Raw genomic sequence first — 18,082 nt, forward strand, 5'->3', positions numbered from 1 at the left:
GTAGGCGGATACACGAGTTCTCACCTCTATGTTGGTAGCTGAATCAGGTAGGGATTCTAGGATGCTGAGGGAAAAACACTGGTCGAATGAAAGGTTGTGGGAATTGGCGTGTGAAGGGATAGGAAGAGAAGAGAGTGAGGCAGAATTACAGGAGTACCGGTGATTATTCATTCGGATGGATAAGGGGGTAATGCAATCACCTATGTAGAAGGAAGTGCAATGTTTGCATGATAAAAGATAAATAATATTTTTTGAGAGGCAATTAGCGTGGGAACGAGGTGGGGGGGCTATGAGGGGATGTAGGGAGAGGGGAGTAGGCATAATAAGAGGACAGGTTTTACATCGGGGGCGGTTGCAAGTTGGGGAAATATTGGGAAATTGGTCACGGGGGGGCGCCAAAGGGTTGGTGGATCTCAGAAGGTTTTTGAGATTGGCGGGTCGTCTGTATGCGATAGATGGGCATTGGGGTAGTAAGGATGAGGTCGCGTCATTGTCATGTAAAATTGGAAACAGTTCTTTAAGGAGGGTTTTCAGTCTGTGTGATCCGGGGTAATAGGTGGTGCAAAGGTTGAGTCCTGCGTCAGATGTGGGCTTGTTATTGTGTGGTGTGTGTGGTCGGGTGGAACGGTGGATTTTATTTCGTAGCAACTTTTCTGGGTAACCGCGTTTGAGGAGTGCAAGGTGTAGATTGGCAAGGTATTTGTTGAGAGTGGCTGTGGTGTTGCAAATTCGGTGTCCGCGGATAGAGAGAGAGTTAGGAATCGAGCGTTTCGTGTGTTGAGGATGACAGCTTGTGTGGTGTAGGTATTGCTGATGGTTAGTGGCTTTGATGTGTACTGAAGTAGTGAATTTGTTGTTTTGAAGTGAGATGTCTGTGTCAAGAAAGGTGATGGTGGAGTCTGAAATGGAAGAGGTGAATTTAACCGTGAAAGATGAATTTAAGGCGGATAAGAAGTTGTTGAGAGAGTCAGAGCCATGTGTCCAGAGAATAAAAATATCGTCTATGTAGCGGACCCAGAAAAGAGGTTGATGAGGTGGAGAGAGAAGAGAAATGTCCGTGTTGAATAGGCCTTTTAATGTACCTTTCTTGTTCTGGAAGAAGGACTAAATATCCACGCTGAAATTCACATAATCTCATGTACCGTAATCCCTCTTCCCTGGCCGCCTCGTCGTTTCCTGAACCTGCCACCCTTCGCAAGAAACACTCAGATAATTGTTACAATATTTTCATACTGCCCTCTCTCCCCACCACAGCTACTTCTCTTCAACTAAAAACTTTATTTATTCAGTGTCCTACGAGCCATCCCTAGGGTGTGTGGCAGGGGGTAATTACCCACCAGATAATTTTGACCCGAAAATATGTGCCCTACTGCGGTCGGAAAACCTTATCCTGATCCCTCGTGGGAAAATGGCATCTTAAATCTATCTGTTCTGCCCTTCAACTCTTGAATTTTATTTACATGATCTCTCCTAACATAGTACAATGGGGTTAATAATATATTTTCAGCATCATTGATGAAGGGACATCCTTTCAATTTATGCAAGAGATTAAAGCTGAAACTTAGCCTTCGCTCTGTGAGTGATTTCCATCCTAGACCCTCTAATAATTTTGATACGCTACTCAGTTTGTCATGACAACGTTTCGCAAACCTAGCTTCTCTCCGTCGCACGCGATCCGATTCGGTAATCAACCAAACTTCATAAGAATGCAATGAACTATCATATCATGTACTAACTTTGGAATAAGCATGCATTTTCCCCGTGCAAGAATATCTGTACCCAGGATTAAATAAGTAGATGCATAACATTTAATCAGTCCCCCCACTCGCCCCACAAATTAACCGTTCAGGTTAATGTCCCTCAACTTTAATGCTCATGTTATCCTTACTTTTTATGTACAATCTCATTACCTTCGTTTTGTAATGATTAATTCTCATCCCATACTATCACACTTATTCTGCAATGCGTTTAGTAACGATTGGAACCCATTGTCTAACTGGCTAACTTACGCCTGACCATCCGCCAGCCAAACTGATTTGAAGAGTTCCCCAGCTTCTTCCACTCCAGCCACCAGCCCTTCACGTTCCTTCCTTAACATTTCCTTCTCATTGATGTATATTGGAACAAACAGTCGGTAATGGACATCCCTTCCTAGCACCACCCATTCGCTATTCTCACCTGTGCATTCTAAGGAATCCAAAATTCCGGATGTCGTCTATCCTGTCTACTCCTGTCTTCTGCAAAACATTCAATGAGTGTGTCCTGTACAGTGTTGAACGCCTTCTCCAAATTCACGAAACATGCAAATACGTCCTGGTTGTACTCTATATTCATGTCTACCAATCTATTACTGGTCCCCAATGGCATCATGCATACCATTACCTTTCTAAACTCAAACTGATATTTTTCTAAGTACTCAGTTCCTCTCTTCCCTATCCTTATGTTGGTGAAGCTAAGAACTAACTACCTTTGCTGCGCGTGAAATCAAAATTATAATCCTCACATACTGCAGCTTTTGATACAACCAATATAATCATTGAAATTACTATTCTCAAGTGCATCAAAATAGATTTAATTAATCAATAAACAAATCGCGATGCAGGCAAGTTTGCTTAGCTACTGGGAATACTAATGATAAAAAACCTTTTTATTTTAACTATCTTAAACCATTGATCCAAAACAATAAGCGTGTTTCCAAAACGTTAATGCCGTAAACGTATGATACTTAAAATATATTGAATAATTATAGCATAATTAAAATTATGTTAGTGACAGTTTAACCTGAAATTTTAGTGATGATAATTGCGTCTCATGCGTTTCAGGTGGGTGTATTATGACGAGAGAATAAAGGAGAAACCACAGCCGATAAATTATGCTGCAAACAAGACGAAGATGGTAGCTTGGTTTGTCTCCAACTGCGGGGCGAGAAATGGTCGTCTGCAGGTGAGGTTTATTGACCCATTTCTTTTTGCTGTCGTGATGCATCTCTCTAGTAACTATTAATTACACTTTAATATTTATTCATATCTTCGTCATATCTGTCTATAGAGTAATTTAGAAAATTCCATGAGATGGGAGTTGCTTTCTGGCGAGGAAACTTCAAATAATTTTCCTCATTTTTGAAGAATAATTTGTCTACTTTTGGATGATTTAATATTTCAGCATCATTTTCAGTGCAAGATTTAAGGTCTTTAATGTATCATTCATGCTTGTTTAACTCTTTCATTCTACGATACTTAGTTTGTCATGTATTCTGCTTAACCCAATATATTAAAAGGCAAGTAATACGTTATGTTTAGTTAAATGGAGATAACGTGTTTAATATTACTGTGACTTGATATCAGCATGAACATGGATGGTTTAATGATAATCCTCATTTTAACCTTCTTTCATATTGTCCAGTTTCCCATATCACTCTCCTAATATTTTTTCGCATTTTCATATTGCTTCGTAATTTAATTTTTTAAATCATCTCTTCTTCGTTGGTCGTGTAACTTAGGCATAAATGACCATATAGCTTTTATTTCTTTATTACAAATTTTGGAATATCTCTGGCATTTCAATTTTGGAATAATTTGAGAAAACCATTTTTAAGTCACTATTAGCATGTTTTTTTTATTTTCCTCCAATAGATTCCAATCCAAAGAAAGATTCCTTTCGTGTCTTTTACGAGAATATTTCAAAGTTTCCTTTTTTCCAATATATAATCCAGACCTAGAAATGATTTCACTCTTTCCAATTATAAATATATACAACATTCGACACTTTTGAGTAAAGTCAAAAGATATACTTTTACTTATTCACGGATTTCCTCTATGTACGAGTAAATGCATTTTTAAACTCAGTTCTTATCCTAATCATATGTTTTTAAAAGTATGGACTTTATGGAGTATATTTTTCTCCAAAATACTGATTATCTGCGTTAATTGTACTAGCAGCTCTAATTCATCACCAATGTTAATACTAAAGCAACAAGCCTACTTTATTTTAAGAATTATCTTCACATCTTAAATTGAAGCTTCAATGCGCTTATCAAAGATAGCAATCATTTGGCTGCGTATTTAACTTAATCTATTATTTGCAAAAATCTTATTGACCCAATCAGTAGGAGGCGTGTTCTCACACCGCGGCCTCACCTATAACTCTCTTATCATATTTTCGATGTATCCATGAAAAGCACTGGAATTTTTGCATAAGCCTGCCTTACTTCTCTCTCTATTCTGCAAATTTCGATTCTCCTACCTTTACGCATGTTGAGCAAACTGATTTATATTGAGGTTGAATAACTAGTCTACCCTTGCAGTGTACTTCTGTTGGCAGTCTTCTCATGAAAGTTTTCCTCTCTGCTCCATCTAACCTTTTCTCTAAATCCACGAAACAAAACATGAGCATCCCATGTTATATATTTTTTCTATTAAGATGCTTGTGTCCATACTTAATGGCGTATATAGGTATTTAGCTGAAATTTGACTAATCTATCCCTAAAATCCTATGTAGTCATTATAAGAAAATAGAATATTATACTAAAGATTAGACTAAATGAATTCAAGGTTCTTCAAAATATATGACCAACTTTAACTCAGGACTATGCAATAATTTTGCTTTCATTATTATGTTCTCAATTTACATACAAGATGCTTCATTTCAGTATAATCAACCTTATTTTTTTACTTTTCTTTCAAAACGAGTTGACATTGCAAAATTAAATTTACCGCAAATGCATCGTATTGAAAATGACATAATTAACGCAAAAGTTTAAAATATAATATTCACCTCTTATTTATTTCCACAATTATAGAACTTAATATTGCATAACTAAATAGGTATTAGATGAAGTTATGAATTTTAGATTGAGATAAAATCAACCAAGTCATCAATCAAAGGTGCCATGTTTACCGTTTGAACTACTGGTACTTCGGCGGTAATCCTTAAGACCAGTTACTTTCCCAACTGATATTACAGCGTATGAGTTTAATAAGACCCCAATTGATCCTTCTCTAGCTATTTTTCCTATAAAGCATTCACCTATCGATAACTCCTAGTACTACCTTTTTGGCGAGCAAAATTAAACTAATGACTCTACAGTCGTCGCATGCTGCTACTAAGTCTATTTACGGGATGAGAATTAGAGTTGACTTGAGAAAACCTTCGGGCTAAACTTCCTTCCTCATGCGTTTAAGCAATAGCGCGAAAAATATCTTTTCCTTCTTCTCTTATGTGAAAAATTAGCGTTTCCCCTTGGCGCTTTTGCAAATAACAAGTTATATTTCGGGTTTGTTCCTAGCTTTTTCGAAAGGGCAGTGAACCGATTGAATGTAAAATTATGAGTTTCGAACAGCATATCTAGGTGAAGGTTTAGCAAACTTAAATGCCATTCTTTAGAATCTATGAGGCCGTTCTTAGAATTCGTAAGGCAATTTGGTGAATTTATTCCGTTTTTATTTGTATCAATGCCTCAGGCATGAACTCGCCATATCTCCCATATTTTAAGTATTTAACGCCGCCATCATTCATATAAAACCTTCTCTTAAAAACTTGCATCAAGGTCAAACGAAAGCGTATTTCATTAAGATTACTGTTCTACTGTGATTGGAGTTCTATTTCGTTTTCAATGTGAAAGTACCCTCTCTTTCAAGATATTTGTTTTATATTGGTAGTAATGAAAAATATACCTGCAGTGAAATGAAATAAGAATTTCTTCACTTATTTCTTAGGTTCAGAAATTCTTAATTAATTTTCACAGAGCAGCTTAATTAGTGAGTATTTCCGTAATTTTATCTATGAAGATTAATGTGAAATCAATTTTTCTTCACGAATAATAGCTTAAAAAGTAAATAATAAACCATTAGATGAGATTCTTCCTGACCCTTCCTTTTCCTGCTGTAATAATATGTCACAAACCAACCATTTCTCAAAAACCTTAGCGTAATTAAATTTGCTCCTTTAACAAAATCTGAAATTCTTAACTCCATCAGTATTTAAATAGTGAAACAAAATGTCCAAGCTAGTTTCGACCAGAATGTTTCAAGAAGTGCTTGAAAGTTTCCGAAACAATTGCCTTAGTTCTAGGGGTAAACCTTCTTCCTGCTAATTTTTAATTGTTTTTCTTACCCTGTTTGTCAAGTTGACGTTTAACACATTTTGGGAATCATTTTGTTGGTGTGTTTAACTTTCTACCGAATAAACTGATGAAGTTCTGACGGGATGCGATGGAAACGAAACACGATGAGTAACCACTATATTATTTTATTAAATGCAATTTCCTCCTATGTCAAATTGTTATCATATTACATTATCATTGGGTAGTTAACGCAACCCCACGAATTTAAAAATAATATCCTGTGGATAATTGCATTCTTTGCTTCTCAAATCCTAGGGGATGTGTCAATTGAACTCGCTAATCTAATTTCCTCCCCCTAAAAATTTTCAATCTCAGGAAGTTACGCACTAGTTTCATTTGATATCTTGTTCACATTCAATAAGCTCATTTGGTCATCCGTTCCTGGGATTTTCTGTCCGACTTTTATCTTCTTTGGTTCAGGAATTTCCTGGATTTCAACTTCTTGATAGTTTCACTCGTGCTACGCCCTACATTACCTGTTCATTTTTTTCGCCGTCTTCTTGAAAACTACCAGAATAACAACGAGGAATAAGTGTGTTCACTTTGAGACTGGGTTTATTTCCACGCTAAGGTTGCATGTATGCAAGTAGAAATGTAATGCGTCACGGTACCGCCACGTATCATAGAACCGTACCTGTACCAAAGTACCGTGACGGTTCAGGTCCGTTCCTTCTCGTGGTAGTCTCGTTGGTTTTTCCGTTCCTTGAGCCGTTGTCATTGCTTATATTTTTTTGATCGTCAGGAGATTTATTAATATATTTCTTTCCATGTCTAGTAGATTGCAAATATTATTGTTTTCCTTTTGACAAATTTGCAGAAGACGCCCAAACGCTGAACGCATTTCCGCCGATAATCAGAGCAGTTTAAGGCTGAAATTCTATTTATGAGAATATCAATTGATTACTAAATATTAAACGCTTAGAATATAGGCTTAATTTAGGACGGAAGTATAAAACACAATCATATTAATTTTGAATGATTTGCGTCGTTCCGAATTCGAAGAGCTTGGGAAATTAATTAATATTTCTTGTTTGTTAAAATTATAGTAGAAGGCCGAAAATGAAAATGGTACAGTGACGTTCTTTTATTTTGTTATGAATGGAATCGTAGGACGTACTTTCGATTGATTCTTGTACATGTATTATAGAATGCTCCATTATTTCGTTATAAAGGAGGTTTGATGCATTATAGCCCACACAAAGGTGAAGTTGAAATGGTAATTTTACATGGAAAATTTATTTATACAATGGTTTTCGAAATTTCTCTGTCACTATCGGGTTCTCTTGCATCTCATCCATTTAATTTTACACGATTAAGATCTATCGACAGACTGATAAGTGGTATTCGTATCATGAAGCAGAATGATTGCCAAAGGTTACTTAATAAATATTTGCGGAAGTGGACGGAGTGATGGTTTGTTCATCGAAAAAACTTCCATTTTTATTTTTATTCCTGGTAGATAATTTCAACTTAACAGTCACCAAGTTAAACCATATTCCCCGATAGCATTTTTTTAAGCCGTCATCAGTAGCACACCTATAGGAAATAGTCCTTGAATACATGATGGTAGATGATTAAATTCTGTATTTAATGTGAATTAGGTGAATGCGCTTTCTTTTGAGAACCGTCTGGAAAAGATTCAAAGTAAACACGAACCGAAAGTTCAAGGAGACGCTCGAGGAAACTAGCTTAGTGACGTCATCGGAATGCGCACTGGCGTAACAGTTTCTAATGCAGCACAAAGTGAGTTTCACTTGCATATTTCGAGGCATCCTTGCTCTTGTTCTCTCAAAAAGATTCATATAGGTTCCAGGAAAATTGGTTTTCTCTTGAAGTATTTTTGGTAAACAGTTTTCCATTCTTCCTTTAGCTTCTGGCATCCCTTTCCTCGAACACAGCATTATTACGAAACTCAGCTAAAGTAAGAAAAATATTGCCACCGAATATGCTGTTTTTTTAATGTTTCAGTTTGGAGATAACATGGAAATTAATTTATGAATGTTTATGTAATTTTTTTTCCTTTATAAGACAACAGACGGTACCAGCAGCTTTTGCATATGAGCGATTTTTAAGGCCGTCATTAGACTAACAAAATACGGCATGGAAACGGGTGTAACAACAATAAGATGATAAACGTCCCCATTTCTAAGTCCAATTATCATCAATAAACATTTGAAAGGTTGTTTATTACGTTTTCTGTCGCTTTAATTCGAGCTCAAACCAAAGTGCCGATGACAAATTTACGCTCTTTCAAAAATTGTATTTATTTATGTAAATTGCTAAAGAATAATTCCGTCTCACGTCATTTAAAAACCTTAAAAACTTAGGAAATGAGCCTCGCCTATTTTCTGGCACATTTTCAATTTTATTACATCCCCTTAAAGATTATTCATTGAAGTATATTTAAATCAGAATTTCTCCCCATGAATATGAAACTTCATAGATAATTTAGTATTTTCATCACAAAATGTTATCAGTATTGGTAACAATCAAAGCCCAGCGACTTAGCAGAAGCAAGAGTTGTCTCCCTACTCCTTTTCACGCTATGTAATACTCGGAAACCTTTTTTCCTAAGTTTTTTTTGTTGTTGATCTCCGGACGTCTCTGGTGGTCCGTGTGTTCCTTGGATGCTAAGTATGCCTTTGGCTTGTCTTTCCAGGGAACGTACTACCAGAGTTACACAACACCCACCCCGAGGCGGGATTCTAACCTATAGAAAAATTAGCTTATCTTCCGTATTCGCTCCCATATTATGTATTGCTATTATCCCTTATCCATTTATAATAAGGAATACCTTAAGCATATCTTAATTAATTGGCATCCTTTTTCAATATTTGTGTTCAGCACAACGGTGTTCAAACAAGAAAAAATTGTAAAAAACAACCTTTAGCACCCGAGCCTCTTTCGCGGACAATTCTGTTTTTGTATTATATTTCTCGCAGAAACAATTCTTTTCTCAATGTACTGATTGATTTTTTCGATAAATTGCTAATATTTGGGACTTTTTCTAGTTTAAAGCGTTAGAAAAATACTACAAGACCGATGAGATTTTTTACCCAAATTTTCTCCCTCCTTAGGTTCAGAACCTTAGTAACGTAAACCTCGACTACATCAACATCACAAGTGATTATATTCTAATGAACAACGAAGGAGAATGACACATTCTAAAGCGTTTTCATGAATAAAAGATCCTTGCATTTTTTCGCCTCATTCCTTTCCCTGCCTAATTAACTTCTTCACCTGGCCTCCATTATGCCCAACTCACCTCTCTCCGTCCCCATATCACATCTCTCAATTTTTAAATCTCCTCCTTTCAACTTCCAATGTTGAAATCCTTTGGAGGCGAATACATCTGCACGTCACTGCTAACAGCAGATTTCACTCCTAATTTTAACGGTCCCTGTCACTAATTCCTCCCCTTTCGAAAACGGTTATTTTTCTGTTTCCATGTTTTCTCTTTCATCTGAACTCAAAACCTTGATACGTAGATTCAATGCTTGTTCATATTCAATATGAACAGCAGTTAAAGAACATTAATGGTTACAGTATGCCCAAGAGCTGGCGAAGCATGTGGAGGTTGATGTGTACGGCGCGTGTGGGAGTAAGCGATGCCCGCGATCGTCGCCCGAAAGATGCTTCCGTCTCCTCGACAGGGACTACAAATTCTACCTCGCATTCGAAAACTCCAACTGCAAGGACTACATCACGGAGAAGTTCTTCGTCAATGGCCTTGGGTGAGTTAAGAATGGCAATATGGGTATCACAAGGGTAAGCGAAGTGAAATACACTATCCACGACATTCGGTTGTCTTTGCAGTGTATGCTGGGTTCTTAGCAAAGTTTCATAAGGGTTTTCAATTTAGTGAAAAGTATTCTCTCATATTTCAATCTCGTCTACATGTTCAAAAATTGTTTCCAATGGTATGCTTGAATTCAAATATCGTTGGAATTAGGTTAAAAATCCGTTGCGGCCTCAAATTTGTTTCCACTACGTTCCTATGTTGCAGAAATTACTTTTAGTGCTTGCACGAAAACTGTTTCCCATGCTAGAACCTAAATGTTTTCAAATAAAATTCTATCGGTCCGCCTAAGTCGGCAACAATTATTTGAAAATAATCCTTGATATAGAAGCCTTAAGCGGACTAAAAGTTCGATGAACACGAGTTTCAGGTAAAGGAATCACTAATTCAAAAACGTTGATTGGAATACTAGTTTTTTTCCTCCAAATTGTCCTATATATGTTACTGTTAACGTTTGCATCGTAAAGCTCAAAATAAGGACATCTGGGGAGGGAGTCGGTTAAGTGCAGTTGCTAAGGCACCCAACCCAGAGGTCCCTGGTTTGAATTCAGGCAATGGTAAAATTTTACAGAGCTATCCCGATACTTACATGGGTTCCATGTGGAGAGGTCTTCAAGTGAGAGTCCGCCGTCCATCAGATGAGACGTTGAACTGCGCATGGGCCCCTTGACGCCTTTCGTTAAGATTAGGCTAACCCCGGTTCTGGGTTTCCCCATTTACTGAAAATCCTATCTCTACCATATTAACCAAATATCCAAATATCCCTAATGCCGCAAATGACCGCAGCCTATTGCCTCTCCTATAAAATAACACTCAGAAATGTCTCTGATCTAAGTATTGCTTCCAATGCATGGATGATAAATCAGACTAAACTGTTCTGTCCCCTCCGATCTTCTACCTGTGCCAGCATTTCCAACTTTGACCGACGTTGGTGTGTCTATCATGACGGTGCACACGAAATGTTCTACCATTCAGTGTTGGCGATCTAATTCTCCTTGGCAGCGGTTTCGGGACATATCGTTTCGATTAAAGCGTAGCCTATTATACCCCGGAGTCATAGGGTGCGTGTAACTGATCGACCAATTGTGCTTTGCAGTCACAACATCCTTCCGATCGCGATGGGAGCCCGGCCAGAGGATTACATGCGCTCGGCGCCGCGCAACTCCTTCCTGCACGTCGAGGACTTCAACGGCCCGGCTGACCTCGCCGCTCACCTCAAGCGCCTCGACTCGGACGACGCCGCGTACAACGCGCACTTCAGGTGGAAGGGTACCGGGGAGTTCGTCAACACGCATTTTCTCTGCCGGCTCTGCGCCCTTCTGCACGACGACCGGGCGAGGTCGAGCAACGGGAGGTTCGCGCCGAAGCACAGGTTGGCCACTCTCTCAATTTCAATGTCTCCTCTACGCAATTCACGTAACGGGATAATAAACCTCGTGTTGCTCACAGTTCATTTCGATCCTCACCAGATCTAAAAAAAATAACACAGTGTTCTGAAGGATTAGCGAGATGGCTTATATTGGCTGCTGCGAAGACTGACTGATTCACTTCTGATACCCATGTCTTTCCAACAGTTTAACACTATTTCGTTTCTATAACTCATTTACAAAAACAGTTCAGGATGCAGTAATTGGTGACACGATTAGGATATATTTTACACTCATGATCAATTAAAATTAAGAAATTCTACATAGACCACTTGAGATTGGAGATAAACATTATTCAAAAGTAAATATAAACCACCAACGTTCCTCAACTATCAATTGGACTAATCGTTCTATTCTACATGTTACCCTCCGAGACAGCGCTATGGTGTGTAGCAGAGCATGGTTACAGTCATGCAGCATCAAAAATACTAATCACGCCGGTTTTAGCCCGATTAAGCCGAATAACGGGGGCATGAATGATGCCAAATGAATTATGGTGGGGAATACATGCATATAAGTAGAACTAATGCTCCTATTATTTCAAGTTCATAATGTTGGATAAATTCTTAAATTTTTGAATGTGAATCATGAAACATCTGAAAACTAGCCAATAGTTGGGCTAGTTTTTCATCACTACTAATTACATTTTAAATTGTTACATAGGGTGATGGGTGAGGCTAATAAATTTATTTGTAGTTTGCCTTTTCAGCCATATCGATATCATTCAGAAAGTAATAGCTCGGTGTCATTGCAATTGCTTTCAGCTCTCTAGTCTGTACGGTATTTTACCGGCCCACTTTCCTCTTGCGGTCAAAGAGTTTTGGAAGGCTGCAAATACATCACTGCATCTAGTGCAACTATAACATTCATATGGACACACCTTTGTGTCTTTTGAACAATAGGAAAGCATTATTAAGAAAAACCGCTATTCTAGTTCTACAATCTATCATATGTCGTGTGAGCTAGCGGCAAGAGAATTATATCCATCCTCGCAGATGGTATAGACATATTTCCGAAAACATAGATTATGGGTAACTTCCAATAAACTGTGGGAGATGCCGCAGCAGTAACTTTTGACGGAGTCATCCGCTGATGACAATTATAAATGCAACAATTTCAGAGTGTAAAAATCATTCGCATCCCGGTAAAGGCGAATGATTTTTACACTCTGAAATTGTTGCATAATTATGGGTAAACTTTGAGAATACTTTTATGTAGGACATGCTTAAGAAAATCAGAATTACCCAGGGTTTTAGAATTACACGTATAACTGAAATGGATCTGTGACTGGTTTATGCTTGACGCGAGGGGTCCTTTGTGGAATTCATTTTGAGTCTGCTTAAAGATCGACCCGATGACACAGATGATTCGCGGCTCAGAAAATCAAAAACGCCAAAACTCTGCCCCCACCAACACTGCCTAAAAATGCCATCAGAGGGCCTATAACTCAAAAGGATACAGAGAAAAACACTCGGAAACTCGGGAAATTTTTGCTGCCACCTGTCTACGCCCAATGAAGCAAAACCCCTTGGTGCCCTTTAATCGTGAAGTTTGCATGAATTATTTCAGTGATTACATAACCATTAGCCACTCAAAATCCATATTGATTCTAGTGACCTGTCTCGATGATTATGTTTTGCACAAGATGTCAATTTAAAATATTTCCTTTCGATAAACGTTAATATTAATACCCTACCAGGACTAGACTTTAAGTTTCAAAAAGTGCAGAAATGTTTGTTACCTTGTGAAAGCCATGCGTTTACGGTTTCACGAAATTCCCCTTGATTCGCGTGCCCGTGAATCTCCATCAAATTAAATTTTAACCCCCCTGTAACAACTTCAAGTATGTACTTTTTTTTTAATCTGCGTGTTTCCTTTGTAGGACGTATGAAGACATCAATCGGTGGTGGAGGGGTCCTGGTGTCTGTACGTCTGGAACTTGGAAAAATATTGGTAAAGGGAGAGAATGAGATTGGTACGAGGAGGAATATTCCTTCCAAACAGCTCAAGTTGGTTGACACGCACTCCATATCATCGCCGTTCTTCCTCCATCCCGGATTTTGAATGCAGTCTCATGCTTTAAAACCACCCCCGGAAGAGGTCTGTTGAAAACCCCGGAAGAAATTACCGGGGAACGTTGTGTTGTTGCCTCATCCAGGTATTTGGTTATGAGTGCATGATTCTTACATGTAAATAGAAAAAAACTTAACGCCGTTGAAGGGGGAAGGAAAAATGAGAAACAACTTGATGGTTACGCATCATGCAAATAATGTGCGTGTGAGCAAACTACGAGTATTAAAGCCAAAATTGGTGCATTTTTAGCCGGACCTTTGAGTGCGAATAACGACAAGGCCCGGCTACTGCAGGGAATTCGCCATTTTATTTGATATGTGTGCTACTGACATTGGGGTTATAGAATGTGATCGTTGGGGAAGTGGACTGAGTGACTGAAAGCCGTTTAAATAACAATGCTTGTTACGGCTGATAAAGAGTCAGCTTACATAGCCGAGTATGATATAATCTTCAACGAAAAGTTTGCGTGAATAAATGCTCGGCCGAGTGTGCGTGTTTTTGTGTGATCGCCGAGGTAGATATATAGTTCAAATTAAAAAAAAGCCAAAGAGACATTTTTTAAGGTAATGGTTGCTGTGATTTAAAATTTTAGACGGAACTGTGGATTGCTCCTAGGAAAGCGAGTGCTATGATAAAGTCAAACGAAGTGTCAGCGGTGATCTGATCGTTGTTGAAGATGATAGCTAAAGCACAGGAGAAAGGGGTCGACTGATGTACTGAACTAGAATTATCAATTGCCCAAACTGATTTTATTAGCTCATTAAAAGGCATTTATGGTGTGTAATGTTACCGTTTTGCACTGGAGTTCCAATCAACCATTTGATGAAGCTCACTTAAATAGAACATATGCTCACACAATACTATGAAAAGCTTTAATTAGCAAACATTCCATCGGTAAACTGTAATTATAGTATATAATTCTATTTAAATTAGACGTTGTGGGTGAAATACACGGTTAAGGCCGCATTATGTTAATGGGCAATAATCAATTTTTCACGTAGTTAAACTGCTGACGAGAATTTATACCTCTAACAGATACGCGTATTTTATGACTATTTATCTTTGTAATAAGTTCCAAAAGAAGCGGTATCATCTTGTTATTAGAAATGTGATCTTGTGTTACGCTTATACATATCTATTAATTTTTGCAGGCACCGATGTTCCAAGTGAAGACTGTGATTTTGGTTGGATCAAATGAGCTCCTGTGGATAAAAATTTTATTTATGTTATCAATGTTGGAGTAAACAATAAAATAACGAACTCTGGTTTAAATTGCTTTCCAGATATCACTAGAGCTTTTCATGCAATTTTTTCCTCGTCAGTAGAAATAGTGGCTTTTAGTTAAGTACAAACTCTGCGGGAATGGGACTTACTGATGACTTCATCTCCAGGAATAGCTATAGTATTTAGCTCAGCATTGAGAAAGTATACAACTTTAAGAGGGAATCGGCCAAAAAATACATGCCGAATGCAAGTTGGACTATAAAATTGATTAGACCTGACAAAGCAGCATCAGTTAAAATCAGTGATAGTTTTTTATATTTTAAGCTCTCCTAAATTCTTTTAGTCATGCATTTAAATGATTCATGATTAATAGCCGCTACTAGAATATAGCATTTTGGCATAGTTATTTCTTGAAAAGGTTAGCTAGTCATCTTGACCAGATTCAAGTCGGAGTTATTTATCTGACTTATTGTTTCAAGTTACATCGTCTTTCAAGCAATATTGTTCAACCTTTGTTATTGCCTCCGTTTCTATAAATTTTTGAAGAAAACTCATGCGGTCTCCAAGAAGGAATGTGCAGGTTTACGCAACTCTTCAGAGTTTAAGGGAGGTCTCTGTGGAGATCTATGTTTTTATTAAATTTCGCGAAAATCAAACTTAGAATCTAAACATTAATATCGGCATATTCTTAATTTTGAGTAAACTTCTGCCCAGTGTTTCCAACTAATTTTGACCTATGGATTTTGGTGGCGGAATTTATGGACACTGGTCTGGCGGGTTGATATCGTGGCCGGCCATCGAACGTAATGGCACGCGGGGAGAAGGAACCTTAGACGTATCGTTGTCATCACGAGTGCGCCTGAATCCGTTCATTTGTTCAAATATGCTCTAGACGAATCAGCAACTTACACCATCAGGTATAGTTTGAAGGCTTCAATGTCTGCTCCGGAAGAAGGTAGGATAGAAGCTCAGGCTCTGACATTAGAATGCCCATAGGGCAGAACGTCGAGGGTCCCAGAGTTAACGTATTATCCGACAGATAGGCAACCGTAAATATGGACTTCAAGCGCTGTTAGTGCTTAGGTATACCACTACAAAAAACATCTTACATCTGGATCGGACGCTCAGCACGAAAGACTCTAGCCACTGCACCAATCCGATATCCTTGAATGTGTGAGAGATTTAGCTAAGAATCCGTATAAAATTGCGTGGATCTGCATCTAAATCATGATAACTAAGTTTGGCAGAAGTGCTAAAATGAGGCGGGAAGAAACAATCACTCAAGGTCAGAAACAATGCATAAAATACGTCCTTCGTACTCGTAGGTGTGGCGTTTGAATTTCAGAGTTAAGTAAGCTTTCACCTTCGTTTTTGCTTTGAGTATAGATAACACCGTTTACATATTTTAATCGGCGTGGAACATCGACCGGGAGATGTTTGCCGACAAGAAATAAATATTAAGATTAAAAATCCAATTGAAAGTCGATTACGGTGCGAAATAATCTTAACCGTTTGGTCTTTAGAACGTCACTTTATTATCAGGATATGTTAGTTTCTGAGCTGTCTCGCTTGTCTCTCGCCTTGAGACTTCCGAATCAATTGATGCAAATGTCATGCCATGCAAATGTCATGCCATGCAAATAAAGAGTATGGGGAGTCCCTTCCCGATGTTACATAAAAATCGTATACTATGTATCAATTCAAATGGTTGCTTGTGTCTTGCCTATCAAGAAATACAATCTACAAGGAACTCTCTCTCCGGGTACCTATATGATTTCAGGTTTTGTTGCGTGGTAACAGTATGTTCCCTGTCGTAATAGGATTTGCAGAATCGTCATATATTCAATTTGAAATAGTTTTGCTGAGCTGAAAGTCTTTTAAGTTAAACGTCAGCTATCAATATTTTCAGACACTTTCCCACCAAAGCATCATGTTTCACACAACAGCACCGGTGAACAGGAATGCTTAATATTCATTAAGTTAAGGGCTAAGTTTCTTCTCAGCTTGAGAAAAATGTGTTTACTTATTGTATTGAAATAACTCCCATTACTGACGCACCGTAAGAAATATAACTCTTATCGAAACCAAAGGAAAATGTGATACTTTTTCATCATGAAGAAGACATTCCAGTATTTCGTATATATTGTTTTTCTGTCAACCGCTTTCGGTGTATTTTCGGAAGCATAATCTTTAACGACTGTACATTTGGATAAAAGCGTGCATTCGTACGGAAACTACTCTCCGTAAATTTCGTTTAATCCAATTTTCCTATGAACAAAATATTAACAAAATGGACAATCTATATATTACATTCTAATTTGTACGCGGGGCACCCATAAATCTAGAGACTGCGGACATGAAACAGCAAAATGTACATAAGATGTATAAAATGATTGATCAGCCCATTCCACCAGATAGGTTTGCCTATTTAGCTAGATCATTAATAAACTTGAGCTTTAATTAATAAAATAACATTTAGGATTCAAGGTTCAAGTTTGTATTCAATATCGTTACGATATTGTTGAATAAACCTTTGACTTTTGCACGGTATACTAATCCTACGCCGTGTTTGCACACAGCGCATCTGTGAATTTTAGCTTGTATGCGCATAAACTCGTTCAATAATTGTTATGCTGGAAATCAAATTTTGGAATTTCAAGGATGTTTTTCAGTAACGGTTAAAATGTGCTTTGGTCCAAACTAGGGCCTTGATACTGCGTGGTTAAACTGTGTACAATGCAGAGAGATATCTAGTCAAAGACTAACATAAGAAGTCCGAGTACAAGATTCGATGAAGTCATGTCATTCCAATATATTTAATAGGTAAAAGAGGAAGTATTTAAGTGATATTGATGGTCCTTTACCATGTTATCAGAGTGTATGTGTGTATAAATGTTTCATGGAATGCATCTCCATAACAGAGAACTGTGAGTGATATCTACTTTCCAGTTTTATTTCTGTAATTGAAAAGTTATAACATTTATTAAACGTTTTCATTTAAATGAAAAAATGTTTGTTTATTGTTGTGATTAATCGTGTGATTTTTGTTAAAAATATAACTTATAAATATATTATGTCAAAAAATAATCATGAAGTTTGTTTTAATTCCCTGGATCTAGATTGAAATCGGCATAAGTATTTCCATAATAAGTGCTGATGAAATCGCTCTCACTATCAAATCTCAACTGTAGTTGTTAATCTAAAGGATGGAACTGTGAAATTAATTCCAACCAAAGAATGAGTTATCTTCGGAAGCGAGCCATTCACGGTAGCTGATGTCATACATGTCAGTTCCGCCGAGAATAAAGAAGAGGAACTCTTGCTTTGAGAAGACTGGGATGAAGAGGTCACGCGTTCGTAAATGGCGTAAGCTATGCCATTTACCTATACTACCCTCATCCATGGCAAATACCAATGATCAGATTTTGTGCAGAATCT

The 18,082-nt window shown here is 37.7% G+C and overlaps 1 protein-coding gene across 1 annotated transcript in view; it reads left to right on the top strand.

Moving 5' to 3' along the window:
• FucTA (glycoprotein 3-alpha-L-fucosyltransferase A) overlaps positions 1 to 17,705 on the top strand; it is a 162,146-nt gene extending 144,441 nt beyond the window's left edge. The window contains exons 7-10 of the mRNA XM_071588752.1: positions 2,823 to 2,943; positions 9,668 to 9,855; positions 11,017 to 11,292; positions 13,230 to 17,705. Coding sequence (XP_071444853.1) covers positions 2,823 to 2,943; positions 9,668 to 9,855; positions 11,017 to 11,292; positions 13,230 to 13,317 — 673 coding nt within the window. The 3' untranslated portion in view covers positions 13,318 to 17,705. The remainder of the gene's footprint in view (positions 1 to 2,822; positions 2,944 to 9,667; positions 9,856 to 11,016; positions 11,293 to 13,229) is intronic.
• Positions 17,706 to 18,082: the final 377 nt, after the last annotated feature.

This window comes from Hetaerina americana, unplaced genomic scaffold (genome assembly GCF_022747635.1).
Source record: "Hetaerina americana unplaced genomic scaffold, ioHetAmer1.1.p SCAF_3, whole genome shotgun sequence".
In the NCBI taxonomy this organism is placed as follows: Eukaryota; Metazoa; Arthropoda; class Insecta; order Odonata; family Calopterygidae; genus Hetaerina; species Hetaerina americana.